Here is a 25,473-nt window from a genome sequence, read left to right on the forward strand (position 1 = left end):
CAATCATAGAGTCAATGTCCAATATCCAATCAATAATTATGTCTCTAACCATAGGATGTTTAAATCATATGCATTCACTATTAATCAATTATCTAATATATCCATTCCTAGTAATGTGCAGGAAGCTTTGACAGATCCAGCTTGGAGAAATGCAAGCTCTGCAAAAGAACTCTACTTGGGAACTTGTCTCCCTACTTGACGGAAAAACAGACAATCAAGTGTCAATGGATGTTCACTGTGAAACTTAAAAGCGATGGCAGCATTTATAGATATAAAGCCCGGTTGGTTGCAAAGGGATATACATAAAAATATGGCATGGAATATCAAGAGACTTTTGTACCAGTTGCCAAGCTTGACACAATCCATATTCTTATATCTATAGCAATTAGTCGGGAGTGGCCTTCAAAAAAGTTTGATGTTAAAAATGCATTTCTTAATGGGGATTTAGAGGAAGAAGTATATATGGACTTATCACCGAATGTGCAGTGCAATTCTAAAAATAGGAGCAAAGTCTGTCAGTTGAAGAAATCTCTATATGGGCTAAAACAAACCCCTAGAGCTTGGTTTAGGTGATTCCCATCGCATTCAATTATAAACAGAGTAATTCAAACCATACTATGTTTATAAAGCACCAAAATAGGAAGGTAACAACCCTCATTGTTTACATGGATAACATGGTATTAACAGGCGATGATCTAGAGGAGATGATGCTATTATAGAAACATTTAACTGCTACATTTGAAATGAAAAGCTTTGGGCAACTCAGATACTTTTTAGGAATTGAAGTCGCCAAATTAGTTCACGGGATTTCTATGTCACAAGGCAAATATGTGCTTGATTTGCTGACAGAGCAAACATGCTTGCTTACAAACCAGTATCAACCCTCATGGACATCAATCACAAGCTTGTTGTCTTTCCCAATTAGGTTCCAATAGACATGGTCGCTATCAATGTTTGGTTAGTTGACTGATTTATTTATCACATAAAAGACTAGACATAACCTATGCTATCAGTATCGCAAGTCAATTTATGCATGCACCCAACGAAGAATATTTGCATGTAGTGAATAGAATTTTATGATACTTGAAGGGCACTCTAGGAAAAGGCCTGTTATTCTTAAAATATAGGGTCTATAGCATTATGGGATATATTGATGCTGATTGGGCAAGGGATTAAACAACTAGAAAATCTGCATCAGGCTATTTCATTTTTGTCTAATGAAAATCTGCTTACATGGCATAGTAAGAAGTAGAAAGTTGTGGCCAAATCAAGTGTAAAGATATAATTTCGAGATATGGCTTATGTGGTATTCGAATTATTATGGATTCAGAGGGTCTTGACAGAATTGGGGATTCATTATATGAACCTGATGACTTTACACTGTGATAATAAGGCTTCCATTTCCATTGCGCATAATCCTGTCCAACATGATCGCACGAAGCATATTAAAATTGATCGTCGCTTCATCAAAGAAAAATTAGATATGAAACTTATACAATTTTCCTTTGTTCAATCAGGATATCAGTTAACTGATATTTTTACCAAGACCGTTTCAGAACTAGCATTTCAAAGAGTAATTACCAAGTTGAGTATGACTGATATTTATGCTCCAACTTGAAGGGGAATGTTGATATGATTAGTTGCGATTTTATAATCTGATTACTTGTAAGAACTAGATCAAATATTTTTTGGTAATTTGATTATTGTGTTTTCAGATCAAATCTTGTATAGGCAGTAATTACGTGAATCTAATCAATTAGAGGAGTTATATCAAATCTTGTAGAAAATTACTATACTTCCTTATAATAGGATTGTTACCTATTCATAAATCTGCGAATATATTTTCTACTACAAGGAGAAGAATATAATGAAAAATTCAGTTTGCAGACACTCAAGGGGGGGAGTTAGGTTAATTTTACAGGCTAGGCCAAAATTAATATAATAATATATATATTATTAAAAAGTTTATTTATTTAAATTAAAAATATTATATAATAAAAGATTTTAAAATGTTTTGCAGGCCGGGCCCTGCTTGCCACCCCCTAGTTCCGCCCCTGCAGACACCATTGTTTTTCTACAACAATGCCATATGACAATGCTGTTTGAGCTCTTGGAAAAATATGCGAGTTTCATCGGGATAGCATAGATGCAGCACGGGTATTTATTTTATCCTTTCTCTTACGTGAGCCTAGGTGGTTCATAATGCTTTCAGCTGAGGACCTGTCCTCCCTGAACGGATATTCTTGAATGATTGGTATGATCTCTCTGCTACTTCTAAAAGAGCGAGCGAACAATTGCATGGGCCATTCTGGCGTCCTGCATGTAATCTTGGGTTGCTATATTAAGTCTTCCACATGTACGGCATTCTAAAGGCTATGAAGTGTTTAGATTTGAGTTGCAGATTGGATTTTTGATCTTAGAAGCAAATTTTCTTTTTTTATGTGAATGATTAATGCTCACGTACATATATCCTTTTTGTTTTGTGTATTCGTATTGATTGCCTTTCGAGGTATTTTGATTATTTCATTGGCTCTACTTATTTTCTTGGTGCGCCTCTATGATATCTGTCCTCTCTGGTAGCACATGCGCTCTGTTTTGCAGATAGTTCCAGCTTGGTTAGGCTGCTTGCCTCCAAAAAGTGACTTGATTGAAGCTAAGGGTGTGCATGAGCAGCTTTGCTCAATGGTAGAAAGGTAAACTGTGGGACATGGATTAACATTTTTAAAGCATGTTTTACCTGATTTATTGTTCTATCTCATCCTTAATACTTCTTTGATTGCGTGTATTTTAGTGCACAAATATATTCAAAACAAAACGCCATTTGTTACAGGTCTGATAGAGAACTTTCAGGGCCAAACAATCAATACCCTTTCTGTGCTCTGCTTGCTTCTATCTCTTGCATTTGGAAATTGAATATTGCTGTTGTTTAATTCCTGTTTTAGTTTTCCTAGTCATTGCAACATTGTTGCTATAGGTCATATGTGCAGGCGAAGAGTTGGCAACAGAGCAAACTGTCATTCGAATGATTAATCTGTGGAGAAAAATTCAGCAAATGTTACCATCTGCTACCACAGCTTCAACTTTGTCATCCTTGGAACCACAGCAGCAACTTGCCTTGCAATCTATTCTCTCTTCTTATTTCATTTGGAATTGTTGGGATTCATTATTATTTCCTCCAGGTTGGATCTATCATCCTTTGTTCTTCTGCAGCGGTGGCCATGTCATGGTTCTCTTTGGGAAGCGGCTGTTTCCTGTCCAAGTTCCTACTGCATCGGCGAGCAATGTCATTGTTTCATGGGGATGCTGTTGCCTGTGTCAGCAAGCGAGTGTTGTGTGCTGAATTTCCTTTCTTCAGGGTGGTTCTCTATTAGTGGGTGAAATGAAAAATAGGAAAAGAAGTTTTGGCATAGAATCTGTACACTATGACTATTATAAATTTTGTTAAATAATACATTTATTTAGTTTTATTTATTAAAAGTGAAATAGTATTTTAAATTATATTTATATATAATTGCTTTGTATTTAGGTTAACTCAAGCGTTTAAAATAAATAGATTAATAAGAATGTTAGCCTTCTTTATTCTATCCATAGTGGAGTCACTATTCTGTCATACCTGGACATCGTGATGATAAATTAAAAATAAACTTGATAATCTTGTTAATTATCGGACAAAGAATGAATATCTGATATTTTATTCTTTGAGGAATTATTTTAGTTCAAGTAATCATCATCTAATATTATGATTATTAAGAACTCTAACTGGTTAATAAAGATTTTATAATACGAGATTGTTTACTCAAAACAAAAGATACTATCACCATTTAAGTGTCCTATAAGAGGCAAGCTGTATTACTAGCTTTATCTTAAATTATTAAAAGTTTGTATTTTTTTTTGTTGTTTTTTTTTTCTATAATGTTCCTAACTTTAGTGTTAGTGAACATTTACCTGTAAATATTTTCAACTTTAATGCTGGTAAATATTGTATAAACCCAAAAGATGTAATATTTCTAATTTTGGTATTAGTGAATAAGTTCATAAGAATTTTAATTTTTAATTTAAAAGAAACAAAAAAAAAACATTATGTCTTTCTCTTGTTATTTACCTTTTTTATTTCCTCTTTTTAGACCAGAATAAAAAAAATAACATTGCATAACATATTTATATTTAACAGGAATGCTATATAAATTTAGCATATAGCAAAAAATAAATAATATGCAAGCAAAAAATAAAAACAAATGCATGAGTGGTCTATAAATAACTTCAAGAATGTACACAAATATTTTAGGAATTTTTTTTACATTAAAATAAGTTTATTTAATCAAATACCAAAATAGAAAAAACATAAAAATTATAGTTAAGATATAAGAATATGTTATATCATGTATGCTCTTAACAAACATAGATTATACTGACTATATGTCTGAGGCCAAACCCAACCCAATCTCTTTTCTCTCTCTTTCTTGATTTTTTTAGTTTGAACTGTGTCTAGCCCAGCCATATAGACTGAGCTAGACCTAGCTACCCCGGCTCAGGCTCGGTTACTGGTTTAGACCAGTAACCGGTTGGTTAGTCTGCAAGCGTGCGCGGGCTCTCACGCTTGCTACAGCAGCAATTAAATTACAGAGGAGATGGTAAAAAAGGAGACTTACCTGCGTTCGGTGCTGGCGAGAGGTGCTGCTGGGGCTTGGCTTGTAGTTCTGGAGTTTCCGCTGTTCTTCTGCCTTCTCCTCTTTCTTTTTTTCTGTTCTTGTGGTTTGTGCTTCTCTCTTTTTCATTTTTTTTAAGTGAATTTACTCCCTTTTCTCTCCCCTGTTCTTCGTTCCCCTGTTTTCTTCCCTCCCCTCCCTTTTTTTTTGTTCCCCTCTGTAATTTAATTACATAGGTACTTTACTAAGCGTGGAACTACAAGCCCAGCCCCAGCAGCACCTCTCGCCAGCACCGAACGTAAGTAAGTCTCCGTTTTTTACCCTCCTCTGTATTTTTATTTTTTTTATCAAAACCTCCTCTGTAATTTATAGTTTTATTTGTTAGAAGTATTAATGAGAATTCTAGCTTCTTCTCTCTATTTGTTTTATGTTAATTTGAATTACTTTAACAAATTTAACCCTAAATATTCCCAACTACAACAAAGGTGAAAGAAGCTAAGTTTTCTCTGTTTTGATAACCATGCTGACCAGTGCTGCCTTTCATGGTTTTAGTTCATGGTCTTTTATCCGGTTTCCTCGTCAAATGTACAAAATGTTGCTTTCAATATTTGTGGGCATGATGCCTAAAAGAGAGAATTTGACTGGTTTTTGTTTGCTGTGTGGGGAGAAGAATAAACTGTCGTTGGAAAATTAATGGGGGAACCTCAGATGTATGTCCCTGTTATTTTTCTTTTTATTTTTGTCCCAAATGCATTTAATATTAGACGATAGCATCCCTTCATTCACTCCACTCGTTATTAGCGACAGCTAAAAGATTCTGTCTAATTTACAGACGCTCGCTATTTCCTCCCAAAAAAATGCTCCAATTTACAGCTTCAATGTCAAATAAGAATAAAAAAACAAAAAAAACGTCTTCCATTTAGGGCATTATGGAGCTTTATGCTGGCACTTCTTATGGAGGGGGGATTTAATGAGAATTTACGAGGACGTGCATGGAAAGCAGCTCGAATTGGCATATTCATTCAACTTTCAATAACAGCTAATTGATGAAAGAGATATCGATTAGTTTGGGACAAAATTATTAAAAGTAGGGGGTTTGAGACTCAAATGATGGAGTCATTGTCTGGAAAAGTGAGAAATAGTTGTCTGGAAATAGTGAGGAAAATTATCCCGTACGTAGTGCTTTTGGTTTCTGTTTGTTGTTGTTGGGAAATTGCTTGGTAATGGGCTTGATAGAAACTGCATGGTCACGTTATTAAGAAAAAAAAAATGGAGAAGACCTGGAAAAGAAAATTTGGTTCTTGGCAAGCATTACGTTTCTTCCATAGTGAGGATTTGTTTGTGATTTCTTTTGATTTGTTACCTTCTTCTTTGAACTAAGAATCATGCAAGTTGGTTTATTTAAATTAGATGAAAAACTACATCGAACACAAAATTAAAAGATTTAATTTATAATATTCACTAATACATTTTATAAAAACTTTTTGAACTTGAATTTTTATATATTATACTCATATATCTTTAAAAACTCTTTTTCACATGCAACTCTACATGTTATGTTATTAGAGTAAGTAACTAATTTTATTGGATAAAATTAATAGTACAAAATAATATAAATTTTAAGTTTAAAAAAATTATTTAAAAATATATACTAAAATATAATATAAATTATATCTTAAATTTCATCTTTTGTACGTCGGATTCTAAACCTAATGTATCATATGACAAAGTCTTATCTTGCGCATAATTGGGAAAGAAGAGATTCATGGCATACCACTTGATTCTCAAGTATAATCTCATATGGAGGTCAATAACAAATGATAAAGAGGCATCTTTCATCAGTTCAGACAGCCCTACAATTGTTTATACATGAAAATGGAAGGCATTGAAGGTGACAATATTGTCTAGAGCTACTTTTAATTTGATTATAATACATGAAACATGAAGATCAATATATTTTTTATCCAACAGCCTATAGAAAATGTTTGCTTCATGGCTGAATAAATCTTTATTTTATTTGCTGCAATCGTAGCATGACTTGTGCAGTTTCTTCAAGTATATATCCAAGTATCTACACAAATTTTCCACGCCAAAAGTCTCTAATAAGCAACATGGCAGATCAAGGTGCACGTAGATGGGTAAAAAACTGGAAAAACTTAACTCTTGCAAGAGTAGCTTGAGGATACCGCAGAGCTGTAATTTGGCGTGTAGAAAGGCCTCTAGCTGAATGATTGCATGAAAAACGCCATGCCAAATTAGGTGAGCCTATGTATGGGCCTATCTCTGTATAAAAAATACTCCTGTCTTCCTCGTCTTTCATGGCTGTTTGATCTAGAGTCTACATGGAGGTTGCAGAATTATAAGCATGCAGAGACAAAGAAATCCATATAGCTACCTCACTTGGTGACTCATTCCAAAAAAAAAAGTCACAGAACAGTTGTGTAATATTAATATTAAAATCCTTTTGACGGTTTCATATGATAATAGATAGCTATGACTAGGCATGGCTACTCCTAGGTTGCGGGTTCGTATTTTTTTATGAAAAAATAATATGGAATGATGTAAACGGTACGTATTTTGTTTGTCAAAATGATGTCAAGGTGATCAAACGTATTTTAAATAAATAGGAGAAATTAGTTATTTGAGTTATAATACAAGATAAGATTAAAATTAGTTATTTGAGTTATAATACAAGATAAGATTAATGAGTTGGTTTTGTTTTAATTAGACAATAAAGAAAAGATAATGATGTTAATCAGATTTTTTTTTTCCAAAAAATATTATTATATTTTGAAAAAAAAGTCAACAAACACAAAAGAACATATCAAGGGAAAAAACTAACTACACAAAAAAAATTGAAATAACAAAAATTTAATTAAAAGAAAAGGATTGAAAATTAAAATAAAAAATAAATTAAAAGACAACTAGATTTTTTTGATTAGGGGGTTTAATTAAAAAGAAAAATAACTCAAGCAAAAAGAAAAAAAATGAAAGAATGAAGAAAAAATTGAACAAAAAACAAAAAACCATAAACCTGATTGGAGAGTGAGATAAAAAATGAATAAAACTTTTATAAAAATATTAAGGGAAAAAAATAAAAAATTCAAAAAATAAGGACCAAATAAAAAAAATACATGAAAGATTAAAATTGAAGAACAAAATAGAAAAGGAATTACATTTATTCAAAAGGATGAATAAAAAAATTATAAGAAAAAATGACAATTGATTTTTTTTGGTTGAGAGGGTTAAATTGAAGAGAAAAATAACTAATATACCAAAATACATTATTCCAAGGTCATTTTGATTATTATCACTATTTTTATCACAATTATTACTATTAACACAATAATTATTGGTATGACTACCATCATCATCATCATCATTTATAACAGTCCATCCTAACTTGTAATATATTATCCACTTTGAGTCTTACCGTCCTTATAATTTTGTTTCTATTTATACGAGCCCACTTTTAAATCCGATGCCCTAAAATGTGTATGATAAGTTAGCAACTAGCACTACTAATAAGACTCTGACTCTAGATGCTCACTTCTGATGTAAGATATCACAATTCCCCAACCTTAAGACAAGCAGTCCTCGGTTCTGATATCAAATGTAACAGCCTCGTCTAACTTGCCATATATTGTTTGCTTTGGGGCTTACCACCCTCATAGTTTTGTTTCTAGTAACACAGCCCACTTCTCAGTTTGATACCCCAAAACACATATGACAAATCAGCAATCAACACTACTAATAAGATCCTGGCTCTAGACATTCACTACTGACATGAGTTATCACACTACTACTATTACTACTACTATTATTATCATTATTGGTGTCGTTACGACTACTTCTATTATAACTACTGTTATTATTGTTAAAAAAAAAGGCATAAATTTAATTTGAAAGATAAAATTAAAAACCAAAAAAATTTTGACCAAAAAGTTAAGGAAAAAACTAAGAAATAAAAAGAAAAAGGATCAAATTAAAAAAACTTTATTGTTAAAAAAATAAAAATCATAAAATTGACTTAAAAGATAAAATTGAAAGCATAAAAACTTTAACAAAAGAGAAAAAGAACAAAATAAGAAATCAAAAGTAGAATGACCAAACCAAAAAATATTATATATAGGAATTAGAATTGAAAGATTAAATTGAAAATCATAAAAATTTAACAAAAAAAAAAATAAACAATCAAAACTAAAAGTACTGAATATAAAAAGGTAATAAAAATAAAAACTAGAATGCATCCCTACATGTAATAAAGATAAATAAAGGGGGGAAAAGATGCTACTAACAATAGATCGGCCATCTTTAGATGACGTGTTAACCATAAAAGAAGAATACATGATGGAGCATAAAATAAAATAGAGGAAGATAATTTTTCACTACCGGAAGATGTTTTTTACACTGCTTAAAATGTGTGGCTCCTCCTATACACTTATACACCGACACATCTACAACACACAACAACAACTTTTTAAATAAAAAATATTAATTAAATGTTAAATCACTTCATCACCCTTAACCAATCTTAGTAATTACAAAAAAAAAAAATTGAGGAAAATATGTCAATACCATGGCATTTTTTGTTACCCCAAAACAATTATGTAATTGTACAGTACAATTAAAAAGTGAAACATATCAAAACACCATTTTCCTTCTCCAACATGTTAGTTTTTTTTATTATATTAGAGGTATTTTGGTTACTTTATTATATATTAAAAGATGAATCAGCACAAATACCCTCAAATAAATCAGTGCTGCCGAATAAACTATGTAAAAAGATAAAAACATTCTTAAATAAAAAAATTAATTTTTTTTGCACGATCTATGAAACATGTCCATGGTCACAGGACATCTCCCATTTCTTTTAGTGTATTTGTTGTATTGTGAAGGTGGAGTGGTAGAGAAGGATGAGCTGGATTCTTGGCACCATTCATAGGATTTTGCCAAGTAAAAGCAGCCCCCCCCCCCCCCCAGCTTCCCAAGAGTGCTGATCAGCAGACATTTTAGCATACAAGTGCTGACCTTTGCATGCACGCTTATGCACCAACAGTACTGCTATCAACGAGGGAGCCAACAGCATAAATAAATTTCTATAGAAAAGTGGCAACATATATATATATATGTCATGATGATGATCATTATCTGTGGTTTTCTTTTTTCTTCAAGATTAAACCTTTTTTGAGAAGATGATCAGTGTATACATCATCCTTAGATAATCATCAATACTAAATTGTCTAGTCTTAACCTAGCTATAATAATGAATAGAATATGTTCATGATAAATTGATAAAAAGACAACTAAGAATCTATGAATTTTATAATGTAGAGCATTTGTCTGCTGCGATTTTTGACTTTAAGCATAGTTTTAAAAAAATATTTGTCAATTAATATAATTAAAAAAAATAGCAAAATAATGCAGCTTGTACATGTCAAAATTAAAAAACATTAGAATAATGATTTACTTGAAAAACAAAAAGGAGAGAAGAGAAAAAAAAATTATGAAAACATATCAAATCTATTATTATAAGAATAATTGTATCATTAAAAATATCTTAACTAAATAAATCTAACATCATTATCAATGATGATTAAAGTAGGCCTCACTTATTTCTTGAAAATGTAATTTAGTTTATTTTTTATTTAATTGTGATATTTTGTAAATATTTTTTATTCATTTTCGTATTAAAAAAAATCTGTGATGCAAGGGAGAGTAGGAGATAAGAGAGATAAAAAAAAAATTCTAGAAACATAATAAATTTCTGATTATGATTACACTAGTGATATCAGAAAAATCTTAATAAAATAAATATAATAATATCAAAAAGTATTAACTAGAATGGACCACTCTTGCCTTCCAAAGATTTAATTCAGCCAATTCTTTATTTAATTGTGCTATTCAGTTAATATTTTTAATTAGCTTTGCTATTTTAAAACAATTTCTGTGATGCAAGGGAAAGTAGGCAAGAACCAAAGCAGCGTGCACGATAAGCACATTCAATGGCTGCGGAGAGCATGACTAGGTTTATGCCCCTCTTCTCAAGCCATGATTTAAGCATTAGTTCATAGGCTCATCTTGAGGACCATTCTGGTGCCACCAAGTGGCGCTATTCTAGACTGCATGACCCCCTCCATGCACTTTGACCAGGTCATGGAGATATCAGACAAAGGACTAAGCCCTCAAACCATAGCACAAAACCATGACATAATATATTAAAAACAGCTCTAAAGACCTTGAAAAGGGCACCATCATGCTCGTAAATAATCCATGGCATCTTTTCAAGCTTCAATCGTATAAGTATCTCCACTGAGAACAAGACAGGGACATGCAGACAGGGCTCTACACCTCCTTTGGGCAAGTAGAACAGCTCTCTCTTCTTCAGCTCAAACCAACATTTCTCTCCAATCCAACGTCTTAGTCCATTCTTCTTTCTTGTGCAATTTCCCAATGGAAATTCATTTCCAGCAAGAAAAGAAGCGTAGAAAAGCGAGCATGCCAGTTAGCAAAACAAGCAAGTTTAAGGGGATAAGTAGGCCTAGCAGCAGTAACAAGTTCGTTGGTGTTAGGCAAAGACCTTCTGGTAGATGGGTAGCTGAGATCAAATACACAACACAAAATATAAGGATGTGGCTAGGAACATTTGAGACAGCAGAAGAAGCTGCTCGAGCTTACGATGAAGCTGCTTGCCTGCTTCGTGGATCAAATACTCGAACCAACTTCATTACTCGTGTATCCTTGGATTCTCCTCTTGCTTCCCGGATTCGAAACCTCCTCAACAACAAAAGGAGAGACAAACAGCAGCAGAGTGAAGAAGAAACTTCTGAAGTCTCTACCCCACCAACTAGCACCACCATTACCAAAAGCACTATCACTACTACTAGCTGCAGCAGCAGCAGCATTAGTAGTTGTGGCATGAGCACTGATAGTCACTCCAATTCCAGCTCGGTTCATGAAACCGATATCTTGTTTGATGACGCATATAAACCAGATTTGAGCAATTGCATTGAGGAATTCAAGTGGGTTTCTTCTCAGTCTGATCTTTCATGGGGTTTCGGACCCGTGTTCGATCGGTTTGCATTTTCCCAGGAAGTGTTGGATTTTCCAAAAAGCGTGGTATCACCAGGGACAAGTGACTTGGGATTCTCAGAATTTGATAAGATGAAGGTGGAGAGACAGATATCAGCATCTCTATATGCAATGAATGGGGTGCAAGAGTACATGGAAACTATCCATGATCCTATTGAAGCTTTATGGGATCTTCCACCACTATAATAATCACCCTGCAGAATTTGTGATTCTAACGAGCATAGAATCTCCCACTTCTCCTTTCCTTCCTTTCTTCCCCTAGTTTCTGGTTTCACTTTACCCTTGCTTGTGAAGTTACAGTGAGAACATACCAGCTAGAGATGAGGTCGAAATTTTGTGTTTTAAAATGTTAACAGCAAATTACATGGAGAAGGTAAAACAATCGTCGATGAACACCAAGTCGAAGCAATCATGGCGATTAAAATATACCTTTTGTTCCCTAGGTAACCTCTCTTTTTCATTGGAGTAGATACAGATGTCATCAATGTCTGTAGTCATTGAAAAGCACGTTTCAACCTCTTAACAGCTCAGACAAGAGTTCCGGGGCCCTACAGCCAACAACTATCCAAAAAGAGTTGCAGTGTCTTCCAATATGTAATCCTTGGCTATCCTCCACTTTATCTGTATACTGAAATCTTTGATCATGTCATTAGTAAGTTTTTACTTCTCCAGCAAAGTTATGATTAGGCATGTCATATTTTCACATAAAGCTGAACCACTTTGATCCATGCTATTTATGTACATGCTTGTCCCTTTGAAGCATCCCAATGATCTTTGATGTTTACAGAGGTGCTTCAAAGAAGCTGTGATTCTGTGAAATAAAGGGCTATTGTCTCATGCAATGCTAAACCTCTCAACCACAGAGCTAGGGCATATGAAAATGCTGCATGACAGGGTTAACTGCAAATAACCCATTTCAGGGAAGTTCATTTTCAATCTGCTTAACTAACCTAATTTAACTTCTCATCCACGTCTTTTATATATTCACATCTTGACCTTTCGGAGGTATTTTTGACTTAAAAAAGTTGCCCCCCACTAAGTTATGCTCCAGAAGAAGTGTCTGCACTACAGTTTCTTAGAGAATTTCAAACCATGTTTAAAAACATTTTAATTAGACAATTAGGCAGTAGATTCTTATCAAAGGTGAGTCCAGCTTGCTAGGAACCTATGATTAAGATATCTTGTCTAGGGAAACTCCTACCACTTCCAAATTCCAAATGATGCATCCATATTGCACTTAAATAATTTAGGTTTTTTGAAACCCTATTTTACAGAACAAGTTATGTATAAGAATTTATGTAGCTCCTTTCTACATATCCAACTGACCCAAAATTTAAAAACTCATCTTCTATCACCCAGCTATCATGAAATTGGATTTGCTATCTCAAAATGGCTCAAGACACTGCTTCCTAAAGCTGTAGGGAGGTTAGGTATCCGCTTTCCATCAACTGTGAAGCTATATCATAGGAACTGAGACTCAGAGAGAGTACAAATATATTCTTTGTTCAGGTAACATAGCAGATTATATGTCTGGTCTAACGGATTGGATCCAGCTAGTAAACTTTTCACCATTTGATGGTCAAATTCCATAACCAATTTACGAAGGTCAAGCCAAGCCAGACATGAAGAGCACAATGAAGAATATGTATTTTACGTGATAGATAGAACCGTATGAAGTACACATGCTGCTACAAAAAGAAAAGGGTATTTAAATGTATCGAGAAGTTCAACAACAGGGCCCTTCCTCTGACATGCTAGTACTTGAGCAACAGAGCTTTGTTCTGTAACTTCAGCATTTCTTACATGCAGAAGAGACAAATACAGAATCAAAGAAATGTGCATAGTTTTATTCAGCTCTGTGTTAAATTTCGCTTTCATCTTCATCATTAGCAAATTCTCCGTATCGACTTTCTTATAGCATTTCGTAGTTCTTACAAGCAACTATATTCTCATAACCAATAGTTGCCTCTAAGATGTGATGGCAGTCTCTGGTGGTAATGCCATAATGCTGTGATTTTGTTTTAATTTTTATGCAAGCCAAAATTTGTAGAAATGCAAGTAAATATTCTCCATAGAGCTGCTAGCTAAATCATGTTGCTTATGCCTACCAAGATCTTCGAGTGGAAGATGAGCTCAGTGTATAAATTAATAGCAGGTGGCTTTATAGATAGCATATGTTTCATTTCAAAAAATGAGAACGATACATTCTTTGAGATAGTGCAAACAATCAACAAGAAAAGAAATAACACATAATGGACAGACAATTCACAGATCACTGACATGAAAATAATGATGATAGTACACCTCTAGACAAACGCACATGAATGATAAGAGATAAACATACAACTGCTGTTTCCTTGCAAAATATTATCTCAGTAATCTTCGTCCTCACCCTCCTCATCACCACCTTCTGCTCCAACTTCCTCGTAATCTTTCTCAAGGGCAGCAAGATCTTCACGAGCTTCTGAGAATTCACCTTCCTCCATGCCTTCGCCCACATACCAGTGGACAAATGCTCGCTTGGAGTACATGAGATCAAACTTGTGGTCAATTCTGGAGAAGACCTCAGCTACTGCTGTGTTGTTGCTTATCATGCAAACTGCACGCTGCACTTTAGCAAGATCACCTCCAGGTACCACTGTTGGTGGTTGGTAGTTGATACCGCACTTGAAACCAGTTGGGCACCTGAAGTATCCATAAATCAATCAATCACATTCCAAGAAAAAAAAACAAATGATAAACAAAGCAAATGTTTAACCTCGTTCAAAATCCCCTACACTTTTCCAGACTAATTTCAATGGCCATTCATTTCAGCTACAGGGAACTCCGATCCTTTTGTCCAGTATCAAAGTTCAGATTTCCCAAATAGATCATAGAATAACAGTAACCCACCAATGCTTGAAATTAAGGTTTGTGTCATCTTGATCTGTTGTATATTTATTATGGTAATGGTCTTAACTTGTCATGTTAAAACCAGAGGAGTTCTCTTGTGTGTTTCAGCGACCATTGTATTGGAACTGCTACTACAAACAGCAAACTAGGAATATGATAGAACCATGTTCGATGTTTACAAACAAAAATCAATATGCTGTTTTCTTGAATGTTAACAGTTCAATAATACTTTTGCATTGCTTTAAGAGCAAAAACTAAAACGAGATAGTGCAAGAGTGGCATTTAGGATCTTAAAAATCTGAAATGAGCATTTCATCAGTTTCTTGAATTATGTCCAAATCTTTTGAATGCCCATTAAGACAGTGCGTTTGTGTCTCAAATGATAAATTTTGAGAGAAACAATTTAACTTTCATTCACAAGATGAAAACAACATACTAGAGCAAGAATTGATCAGAATTAATTCTCATAAATCAAACAAATGGAAATCAACTCACCAGTCAACAAATTGAACTGTCCTCTTTGTCTTAATGGTGGAAACGGCAGAATTAACATCCTTTGGTACAACATCTCCACGATACATGAGACAGCAAGCCATGTATTTTCCATGCCTTGGATCACATTTGGCCATCATACTTGAGGGTTCAAACACAGCACTTGTGATCTCAGGAACTGAAATCTGCTCATGATAAGCCTTGGCAGCTGAGATTACTGGAGCATAAGATGAAAGCATGAAATGGATGCGTGGATATGGAACGAGATTAGTTTGAAACTCTGTGATGTCCACATTAATGGCCCCATCAAACCTCAAGGAAGTTGTCAAAGATGAGATAATTTGGGAAATCAAACGATTCAAATTGGTGTATGTTGGTCTTTCAATGTCTAAAGATCTCCTGCAGATGTCATAAATAGCTTCATTGTCCAAAAGCACAGCAACATCTGTGTGTTCAAGGAGAGAGTGAGTGGAGAGAACACTGTTGTAAGGTTCCACGACAGCAGTAGAAACCTGCATTATTATGAAAAATCTTCCATAAGAGTTTTTAAACAACAGGTCAAACATAGAAAGAATTTACCACAGTACCATAAGAAATGACCATATTTTTTCTGTTACAGGCTTCAACAAGAGGAACCACAGGGAAAAGTTTTTAACGTAAACATCGACACCCAAAAAGATGTATTTCCTCTGATTGTTTGGAAGTTCACATTTAGCACAAAAAGATGCTATAATTTCTCGATAATTCTTTGGAGTGCATACCTGAGGAGAAGGATAGATGGTGAAGCCAAGTTTTGACTTCTTTCCATAATCTACAGACAATCGTTCCAAAAGCAGCGAGCCCAAACCAGAACCAGTGCCACCACCAACAGCACTAAATACCAAAAATCCTTGCAAACCAGTGCAATTGTCTGCCAATTTCCTCACACGGTCCAGGCATAGATCAACAATTTCCCTTCCCACTGTAGTAGTAGAACACCAATGCAGCAAAATATTCAACATCGACAATAAGAACAAAATCAACATTTCAAGTGAGCATTGCAAATGCTTCTTTTACCTGTATAATGTCCCCTGGCAAAGTTATTAGCAGCGTCTTCCTTGCCAGAAATAAGTTGTTCAGGGTGAAAAAGCTGTCTGTAAGTCCCACTTCTGACTTCATCAATGACAGAGGGTTCGAGATCAACAAATATAGCTCTTGGCACATGCTTTCCTGCTCTAGTTTCGCTGAAGAAGGTATTGAAAGAATCATGTTCCACTCCGATTGAGGTGTCACTGCAACAGGATATAGATCAGCCAAATCAGGTTCGAAAGTAGACGAATGAAAACAGTAAAATAGAGCATCCTCCAGAAATAGTAAATCAAAATCAACAATTTCCAGCAAGGAAAAGCAAGATCCAGTCGTTCTCGTTCAAGATCATGACGGGGGCATCATCCACAAACAGAATTCCATTTAAGGCAAAAACAAAAAAATCAAAATCTGAAAACAAAACTTTGTACAAACAGAATGGCGTCATCCTCCAACCTAGAGATTAACCATCCACAAATGGCTGAAATGAGGCCTTTCAAAATGGAATTCAAATACATAATTAACAGCCTAAATATTGTTTACCTCCACAAAAACATCAAATATATTATCAATTCTTTTTTGTCTAATTCAACCATGGAAAGACAAGATGAAAACAAAAATATCTCTACTTTTGAATGCAAAATCACCAAAACATGACAAGAGAAAAATCCAAACACAGAAACCATTCCGATCCATCAAAGTCAACAAAATCAATGATGATTACCTTGATATAAAATCATAACACAAATCACTATATACATAGAAACTGATCACAAACATTCAAAGACACGAGGATCCCATTGATCAGTTAAAACAATTAATGATCCACAAACATTGAATATTTCACCGAAAGAAAAATGCATGAAATTACCTAGGCATCGTTCCATCAGGCTGTATTCCATGTTCAAGACAATAAAGTTCCCAACAAGAATTCCCGACCTGAATTCCTGCCTGTCCAATATGTATGCTTATTATCTCCCTCATAATTGATTTCTTCCTCTCTTTAAAAAAAATATTTATCTCTCCAAGAAGCTCAGAGAGTTTCTATGCAACAATGGAGATGTAAATTAGAGAGGAAGAAGAGATTTCTCCTCTTATGAATGTTAGAAAGGTAAAGGTAGTTAATTTATCAATTCAAGGTTGCTGTTTTATTGTTAACTGCCACTTATGTGGCGCCAAATGGGGTCCGCCGCTTGGCGCCAGCTCTATGGTGCTGGTTTTTTGGGCTAGCTCGGCTGTTGTCGGTTTCCATGGCCCACGTCCTTTCAAAAATTAGTTTTTATAAAGTTAATTTGTAGTTGAACTCTTAAGAGGAAACTGATGGACTCTGTTTTAAGATTCTGTTTGTCTGGACGGATGAGTTGGCTTGCTTTTTTTAGATCTAAATTGAGCAGTGAAGAGAAATTTGAGGTGATTTCGTTTCTTTTTTTTATTCATTTGACTACGTTCAAACAATCCATTTTCAATCTTCCATTTTATGTGCTCGGTGAGGACGATAACACAAAACGTACGAAGAAAATTTACAAAATATCTTTCATTTTACGCACAAATAAATGGAAGGGTCAGGGGAGAAAAGATATGTTGAAGCAGAAACAAGATTTTTGGTGCCAGATAGAAAATATTTCTGTGCTCCTGGCTCTGTGTCCTCTGTCAATATTGCTGCTTCGAAACCAGTCCTTAGCCATGATGCAGCAGAGACTCTGCAAGGCTGTAAGAGATAAGAACCGACAAGTTTTCTGCCTGTGACCATCAAAACAACCACCCATTGAACTGCGTGTTAATTATGGAGCAATGTTTGTTCATGAATCACGGGAGTTGGTGGTGCATGTTCTTCTGAGAAGACCCTCTAGCTACCCAGCTCAGAGAGTATAGCTTTTGGATTTTTAACCCCTGATCTTCGACGGCATGTGGCCCAAAGTTCAACGGGTCTTCAAAAGAAAGCGAGACTTTCATCTCTAACTTTAGGCACCAAATGAAATGTGATTGTGGAACACTAAGGTCACTTTATCTCTTTTCTTTTGAATCTTGAAGTCTATGAGTTTATGACACATTCATCTTCAAGCTGGCGCGTAGAAATAAATCATCAAAAAATTAAATTATTTAGAGCCACCAACCCTCACCCTTTTCTCTTATATTGTCTGGAGATTTGATAGGTTTCTCCTTCCAAAAATTTCTTGCATGAGGTTTAGTTACCGGGAACAACCATGGAAGACCCTAAACACCTTTTCTCTATGCTGCCCAAAACACCACGACGGCCGCACCTTACCCATAACATCAGCATTTCCCCCGAACAAAAACAGCAACCACAAGTTGTAGCCTCCCTTCACCATCTCAGCCTGAACTAATGTACTAACCACCCTTCCAACAAAACCTAATCTGCTAGACAACAGATATGGACTCAGACCCAAGTCATCGTCAAGTTTGCAACACAAATCAGGAACTCACAATCAATAATCATTTCAGCACAATATTCACCTTATATGTGGTTAGCTCAAGCTGCCATGTTCTTCTTAAATGAATAACATGACCGTTCCAGTATTCATCCATTCAAAATCAACCTTAATTTTATCTATCAAAATAAAAAATAACACAAACCCCATATTCATCCTTTCAAAAGAGGAGTAATGCAAACAAGAAGCTTAACAAAGACTTTCATGCCTTACACTCAAATACCAAATGTCGTGGCTTGTACAACGTCAATTGACGGGTCTCTCTTGTTGATTGGAGGGAGTTTTAAATTTAATCATATAATTATAATATGAGAGAATCGTTGACTCGTATTATAATTACTAAAAAAATATAATTATTTGTGAGATTCTAAGTAAAAGAATTAGTTATAAAAGAAAAAAATATATTATTTTTAATACACCTTACCTATAATAAATTATATTATTAATTAATTGTTTTTTTTTCAAATTCTATTTTTATTCGTTGATTCTTCTAAAATTCATGACAGATTTCTTTTTATGAAAAAATCTACCTTATCAAGTTAAGTATTACAATGTTCTAAAGTTAAGTATTACAATGTTCTAAAGCCTAAGTTAGATGGAAAATTAGTAGTATATCTTATGACTATGGTTCAAGGTTTAGAGTAATGAAAACTCAACTTATATTTAAGTGCTTATTTAATAATAGTGAACATACATATCTTAACCAATCCTCTCAATATCCCTATACTATTTTTATAAAGACTAGATAAAAAACATATTTATATTCATTTTTTTTAGATCTTTTTTGCTTCTAGATATTTGATATGTTTAAAAGAGCTAATCTATACCCAATATATATATTCTCATAAGCATTCATAGATAAACATGTTTTTAGTTTTAATTATCATCATCATATAAGTGAAAATATATGTCCTTTTTTTAAAATTAATTTATAACAAAAAAATCTAAAAAGAAGCTAAAGAAGAGCAAAGAGTATGCATGCTTAGAATCTGAACATCAAAAGGAAATGAAGAGCCTTAAGGGAGATATGGAAAGGCTAACAAGCCTACTTAAATAAGAATTGAGAACAAGATACGAGGAAGCTCCATTTCCTCAAACAACAATAACTCCCCATCCAACTATTATGGCTCTCATCTATTTACCCTATAAGACTACCTTTTATGGTAGGTTTAACTAGAAAAAAAACTCTAAAGAGAATCTTACAAAAAAAGCTTATATAAAATAGGCAGAATTAGATGAAAGAATAAAAATGATTGAGGGGTCTAATCTATATAATTCAATGAAAGCAGCTAAAATGTGCTTAGTGTCAAATGTTGTAGTTTCAAAAGACTTCCAACACCTAAATTGAGAAATACATGAAAATAAAATGCTCATTGACTCATCTAAATGCTTACTACAATAAAATAGCTTAAGTTGTCCACGATGAGAAACTACACATCTATTTTTTCCAAGATAGCCTTAGTATAAAGATTAACAATTTTAACATTAAAAGGTGGAAAGATTTGGTCAGCATTTTTATCAAACAATACAAGTTCAGTATAGATGTTGCTCTGGACAGATCTAGCCTACAACATATAAAAATGAGTGATAGAGAATTTATTCGAGAATACATCTAAAAGTGGTTTGGAGTGGCTATTTAGACAGATCCTCCACTGCTAGAAAAGGAGATAGCCAACTTGTTTACCAATACTTTTAAAACATCCTACTTTAAGTTCTTGAATGAGAGTGCAGCCCGGCATTTTACTAACCTAATGATTATAGCTGAAAAGATTGAACAAGCTATAAAAGTGGCAAAAATCAAATGTTCAGCATAAACTTTGAAGTCATAATGGAATATGAGTTAGGAAATGGCTTTCAAATTAAGAATCTCGTATGATCGAATCTTATTATTATATCAACTGCTCAAACATCACAATTAAATATTAACATACAATTACAATTTAAGGATATTTACTGAAATCTTTTAAACATCAGACATATTACTTTAACTCTATCAAATCTTATGAAACCATCACTCTCGTGGTGGTACAATTCAAATGAGAAGTATGGATATCATGATGGAATCCTTGACTACTTCAATCAAAAATTTCAAGAATTTTAACTATTAAGTCTGGGATCCCTAACCACTCAATCAAAAATTTCAAGAATTTCAACAATTAAGTCTGGAAGCTTGTGACCAATAGACAAGTTGAGTTTCTAAAGGATAATAATACCTATTACATTGTCATCAAATCATCCTCGACATAACAAGTGATTGAAAATGCTGGAAAGACTCAAATATTATTGAAAAAGTTTATCTAAGAAAGGGGTTGCATTGTCAATCATTATTTCCATAAAATTTTGCTTTCCTTGTTTTATTTTTCATGTTTGTTGAGATCACATCCTATCTTTCAATGAAATATGCATACTTTTTTTATATCTTTGTTGTTCTAAAATCAAGAGATGTTTAGTATTTTTTTTGTTGACCATGATAAAAAAAATAATAATAATAATTCCAAACCATTATTACTGATAAGAACTATTCTTAAACATTAGATAGACCAATTTCTAGAAAATATAACAATATCTTAATTTATATCAAATAAACAAACAATGTAAATGACTAGAAAATATAACAATATCTTAGTTTATATCAAACAAACAAAGAATGTATTTTACCTTACGTAAGGTGTATTGGGGTGATAAGCCTTTCTTATATATCAAACAAACAAAGAATATATTTTATCTTACGTAAGGTGTACTGGGGTGATAAGCCTTTCTTATACATAATCAATCTTCTTATCTAAACTCTAAGACTAGTTAGATTTTTTAATGATCAAAATATTAAGTAATAACTCTATTTCTATTTTACTAATAAAAAATAAGAATTTTTTATTCTTTCCCACATCCAAATTTGAGAGAACAATCATCTCAATATCACACATATGCAATAATTATTACCATTATTATTATCATCATTACCATACAACTACAATTCCACCTAAATTAAAATTCTTAGGCCTCTTCTTTGAATTTAACTAAATATCATGAAATTAAAACAAGGTTCCATCTTTTTATTCCTTCATTCAATTAGGTCGCATATATGTTTTTCAAATAGTAACCAAAATTCACCTTTATTATTATCAATTAAACTTTTACAACTCTAATAACAAAATAATTTTATACAACAACATAAGTTCTCCCATCTTCTAAATTTATTTCACATGATCAGCTATAGAAAAATTCAAAATTCATGGTTTTTAATTCAATTTATTTTTTAATTTGTTGTCGTTCTTCCAATTCTCATACATACAAACAATAATTAATCAAAACAAACATTTTCCCAAAAAAAATTATAAACCCTAGAATTGAAATTTTAAAGTTTTCATCCTCCAAACACAAAAACAAATAAAATTAACCATAAAAATTACCTTACCTTCCATGAATGAACTCAATTTAAGAAGTTCTAACTCAATTTGACCCTAATTTATCTTCCACCATTAAATAATTCTCTCTCTCTCTCTCTCTCTCTCTCTCTAAACTTCTAAACTTATTATTTTCTTTCTAAATCTCAACCTTGTACTTGTACTTGTTTTTCTCTACTAAGAATCATTTATATCACTCCCTAAACTTATAGTTTTGAAAGAAATCCCTAAAATTTTAAAAATGAGAGAAATGGAGCTCCTTATTTTCTTTAATGGCTGGCGTGTGTTACAATAATTAAGAGAGGGATTTTTAACTTGTATATGACAATGTCATTAATAAGCGCATCAATTTCTTTTTTTATAGTATTTTTATATAATTATCATCACTTTTACAGACCTTCCTGAACTATCATTGATTTAACTTGTATATGACAATGTCATTAATCAGCACATCAATAGACCTTCCTGAACTATCATTAATCTAAAGTTTTAATCAAAGATAAAACAATATATCAAGAGTCTTCTCATATAATTTTATCATGATCCAACAGTCAGATTAAAAGTTATGTTTGATATCTTAAAACTAGATAATAGATAATTTTACAACAAAACCAAATTTGCATAGTATTTTATTTACTTAACCCATCAAGATTTTCAAACTAATTCATTGGGAATTTTCATCACTATTCATAATATTAAAAAAAAAAACCTAGATTTTCTCCTTTTTCAATTAAAAACTACACAATTATATGTGGGGCTTGTACCAATAGTTAGTATTATTTGCATGTAAAAGCATGCATTGATTTTATTTTTTTAGAATTCCTTTCTATTTTTCAAAATATTTTCACTCCAATTTACAAAAATTCTCCCTTTAAAATAATTATTTGACCCTATTAAAAAATTTATGTGATTTATCACCAATTAACATTTCATACATCAACTTTATTTTTTTATTTCATTTGAAATTTAAGTTAAATTAGTAAGAATCTTTATCCTAATTTATAACAATTTTCTTTCTTAGTTATCATTTTTCTAATTGCAAATCTTCTTATTTAACCTTGATTCATCAATTTTGGGTTGGGGATTTTTATAATAACTCAGGTCTCTAATTTTATTTCTTTAATATTCCTTTTTAACATTGAGAAAAATTTTGCCCTGCCCGCAAAAGAGTAGGAACCACAAATCTAGTATAAATATATTACATAACCCTTGTTTTTTCGTTGCAGATAAGCTTAAAATCCAAGAAAAAATGAATCTCTATAAAATCATCTAGTATAAACATCATCTACTACTATTTTTGATTAAAGAGGTATAAAATCCAAGAAAAAATGAATAAATAAATTCTCTATAATTGTTTTTGAAACTAAGAATAATAATTAACTAAAAATTTAAACTTAGTTTTACTTTTAGTATTGTGATAGCTTTTATGATTGTGATTTAAAAAAAAATATTTTATAAAAAGTATTTTTAGTTGAGGTTAATTTGGTATTTATCAAAATGTTTAGGAATGTAGTGCAAACCGCATACCCAAAAAATTTAATTTTTTTTTACAAAAATTTAAATTTTTTTATGTTTTGGATTGTTTTGATGCGCTAATCTTAAAAATAATTTAAAAAAAAAAAAATCATTTTGATGCATAAAAGTTCTTTGAAAAACAACCACAACCACTCTTAAACATGCTCTATTCATTTTGATGCATAAAAGTTCTTTGAAAAACAACCACAACCACATTCTTAAACATGCTCTATTATATATATATATTTTATTAAAATTGTTGTTGAAATTGAGGTTGAATAAAAAGTAGTTTAAGGTGTTTGTTTAAAAATGCTTTTGAAATTAAGATTATAAAATAATTATATATATATATATATATATATTGATGGTTTTTAATTTAAATATTGTAGATTTAACTATTGTTATTACATCATGAAATAAATAATACTTTATATAAAATATTTTTTATTATTTCATTAAACTATCTACAATTCTATCATGTATGAAATACATCCAACAAGAACAACAGTTTTCTTTGTTTCTTAAGCGCGTAACAACATCAAGTAAAATATAACCAGGAACAAAATTAAGATTGTGATCAAATTTTGCAATTGCTACGTCATCAAGCAATCTCCGTCTAATTTATGTAGTGTTATTGAATAATTGTAAATACTAGTTTTTTTTTTAATAAAACACAATTAAAAATAAAAAATAATTTTATTTAATTTTACTAGGTCAAACCCGGTTTAATGCATTTCTAGCTTTGAACCGGACCCGATCCGACTAGAACAGTAAAGAATGTCTCCACTGTTCACGTGAACAGTGGAACATAGTTATATTATTCATGTGATTCCTCCGCGGAAGAAGCAGCAAAGAGCTACTTTCCTTCCCCCTACGTTTTAAATGCAAATTACCGTGGAGTCCATAAACAGTAAATGACGTTTTAATTGTTACCAAACCCATGTTTCTTGTGGTCTGTTTCAAGAGCATAGGCAACCACGAAAACAAATACTATTCAAATGATCATAAAACAAGTTAATATAACTTTTTTAATCATTTGGTTACAAATTTTATATTGTAACTAGTGGACCTCTCAGTAGGATTCGAACCTAGATGAAGTTCTGACCATCTGTCAGAGAAAAAAGAACGAATGGATCTTGTAGGATTCCCAAGAAATTCTTCGATTTCTTCCGGAAGCTTAGTGATTAATGCATGGAAGTAATGTGAGGTTGTGGGTTCGATACTTGGACGCCTCATATTTTGTTTTTATTAATTAATAAAAAATTAAATCAAAGAGTTAGGTTGAGATTTTTTAAAACCTTTTTTTATATGTTTTGGTTTTTTTGTTGCTAACTTCATTATCTAGTGTGGGGTTTTTATTAAATTTTATAATTCAATATTGGGTTAATGGTAAATTAATCTTGATATTTTTTTTGTGATATAATAAAATAAAAAATTAATTTAATACAGTAGAGTCCATAACCATGTGTTATAAAATTAACTTATTGATAAAATATTAATTAAAAAAATAAGACAATGATTTTCCAAGTTCTATTATATGAGTTTAATAACCATTTCAAAAAGTTTTTAACCAGTTAAATGTGTCTTCTTAGGTTCAAAGAAATTTTAGTACAGCCTAAACTAGTAATAACTAGATACTTGACTCCTATTTTGTTGCGGGTTAGTTGTTTTTTTTTTCAAATAAAAAAATTTTAGCATAGGATTTTAAACATGTTTTTGTAGTTAAAAAACATTTTAAGTGAAAATAAAAATTTTATAAATATAAGTAATAAAATAAATTGAGAACTATATATGTTAATAGATGAAAAAAAGCCATAAATGATAACTAAAAATAAAAACCAAAAAATTAAGAGATAAATGTATATCAAGATATTTAATTTCTCAAATTAAGATATTTATCCAATTATGTTTGTTAAA

At 32.3% G+C, this 25,473-nt stretch overlaps 2 protein-coding genes and 1 long non-coding RNA gene across 4 annotated transcripts; 2 read left to right on the forward strand and 1 right to left on the reverse strand.

The window, feature by feature from the left end:
- Positions 1-2,074: 2,074 nt before the first annotated feature.
- On the forward strand, positions 2,075-2,630 carry LOC105123538 (uncharacterized). Its single transcript, XR_841873.1, has 2 exons — positions 2,075-2,157; positions 2,602-2,630. It is a non-coding gene; the product is annotated as an uncharacterized LOC105123538 (long non-coding RNA).
- A 7,945-nt stretch (positions 2,631-10,575) lies between these two features.
- Positions 10,576-12,407, forward strand: LOC105123539 (ethylene-responsive transcription factor RAP2-11-like). Of its 2 annotated transcripts, none has more exons than XM_011023166.1 (2): positions 10,576-11,006; positions 11,089-12,407. In XM_011023166.1, exon 2 carries the CDS (start codon positions 11,100-11,102, stop codon positions 11,922-11,924), a length of 825 nt encoding a protein of 274 aa, XP_011021468.1. In that variant the 5' UTR covers positions 10,576-11,006; positions 11,089-11,099; the 3' UTR covers positions 11,925-12,407. The 2 variants fall into 2 exon arrangements, with proteins under 2 accessions (XP_011021468.1, XP_011021467.1); XM_011023165.1 differs by having other exon boundaries at positions 10,577-11,010; positions 11,093-12,407.
- A 1,472-nt stretch (positions 12,408-13,879) lies between these two features.
- Positions 13,880-17,316, reverse strand: LOC105123540 (tubulin alpha-3 chain-like). The gene is made up of 5 exons (XM_011023167.1): positions 17,059-17,316; positions 16,179-16,393; positions 15,884-16,083; positions 15,126-15,634; positions 13,880-14,423 (listed from the first exon to the last, which is right to left on the reverse strand). Exons 1-5 carry the CDS (start codon positions 17,169-17,171, stop codon positions 14,111-14,113), a joined length of 1,350 nt encoding a protein of 449 aa, XP_011021469.1. The 5' UTR covers positions 17,172-17,316; the 3' UTR covers positions 13,880-14,110.
- Positions 17,317-25,473: the final 8,157 nt, after the last annotated feature.

Source organism: Populus euphratica, unplaced genomic scaffold (genome assembly GCF_000495115.2).
Source record: "Populus euphratica unplaced genomic scaffold, PopEup_1.0 scaffold9.1, whole genome shotgun sequence".
NCBI lineage: Eukaryota > Viridiplantae > Streptophyta > Magnoliopsida > Malpighiales > Salicaceae > Populus > Populus euphratica.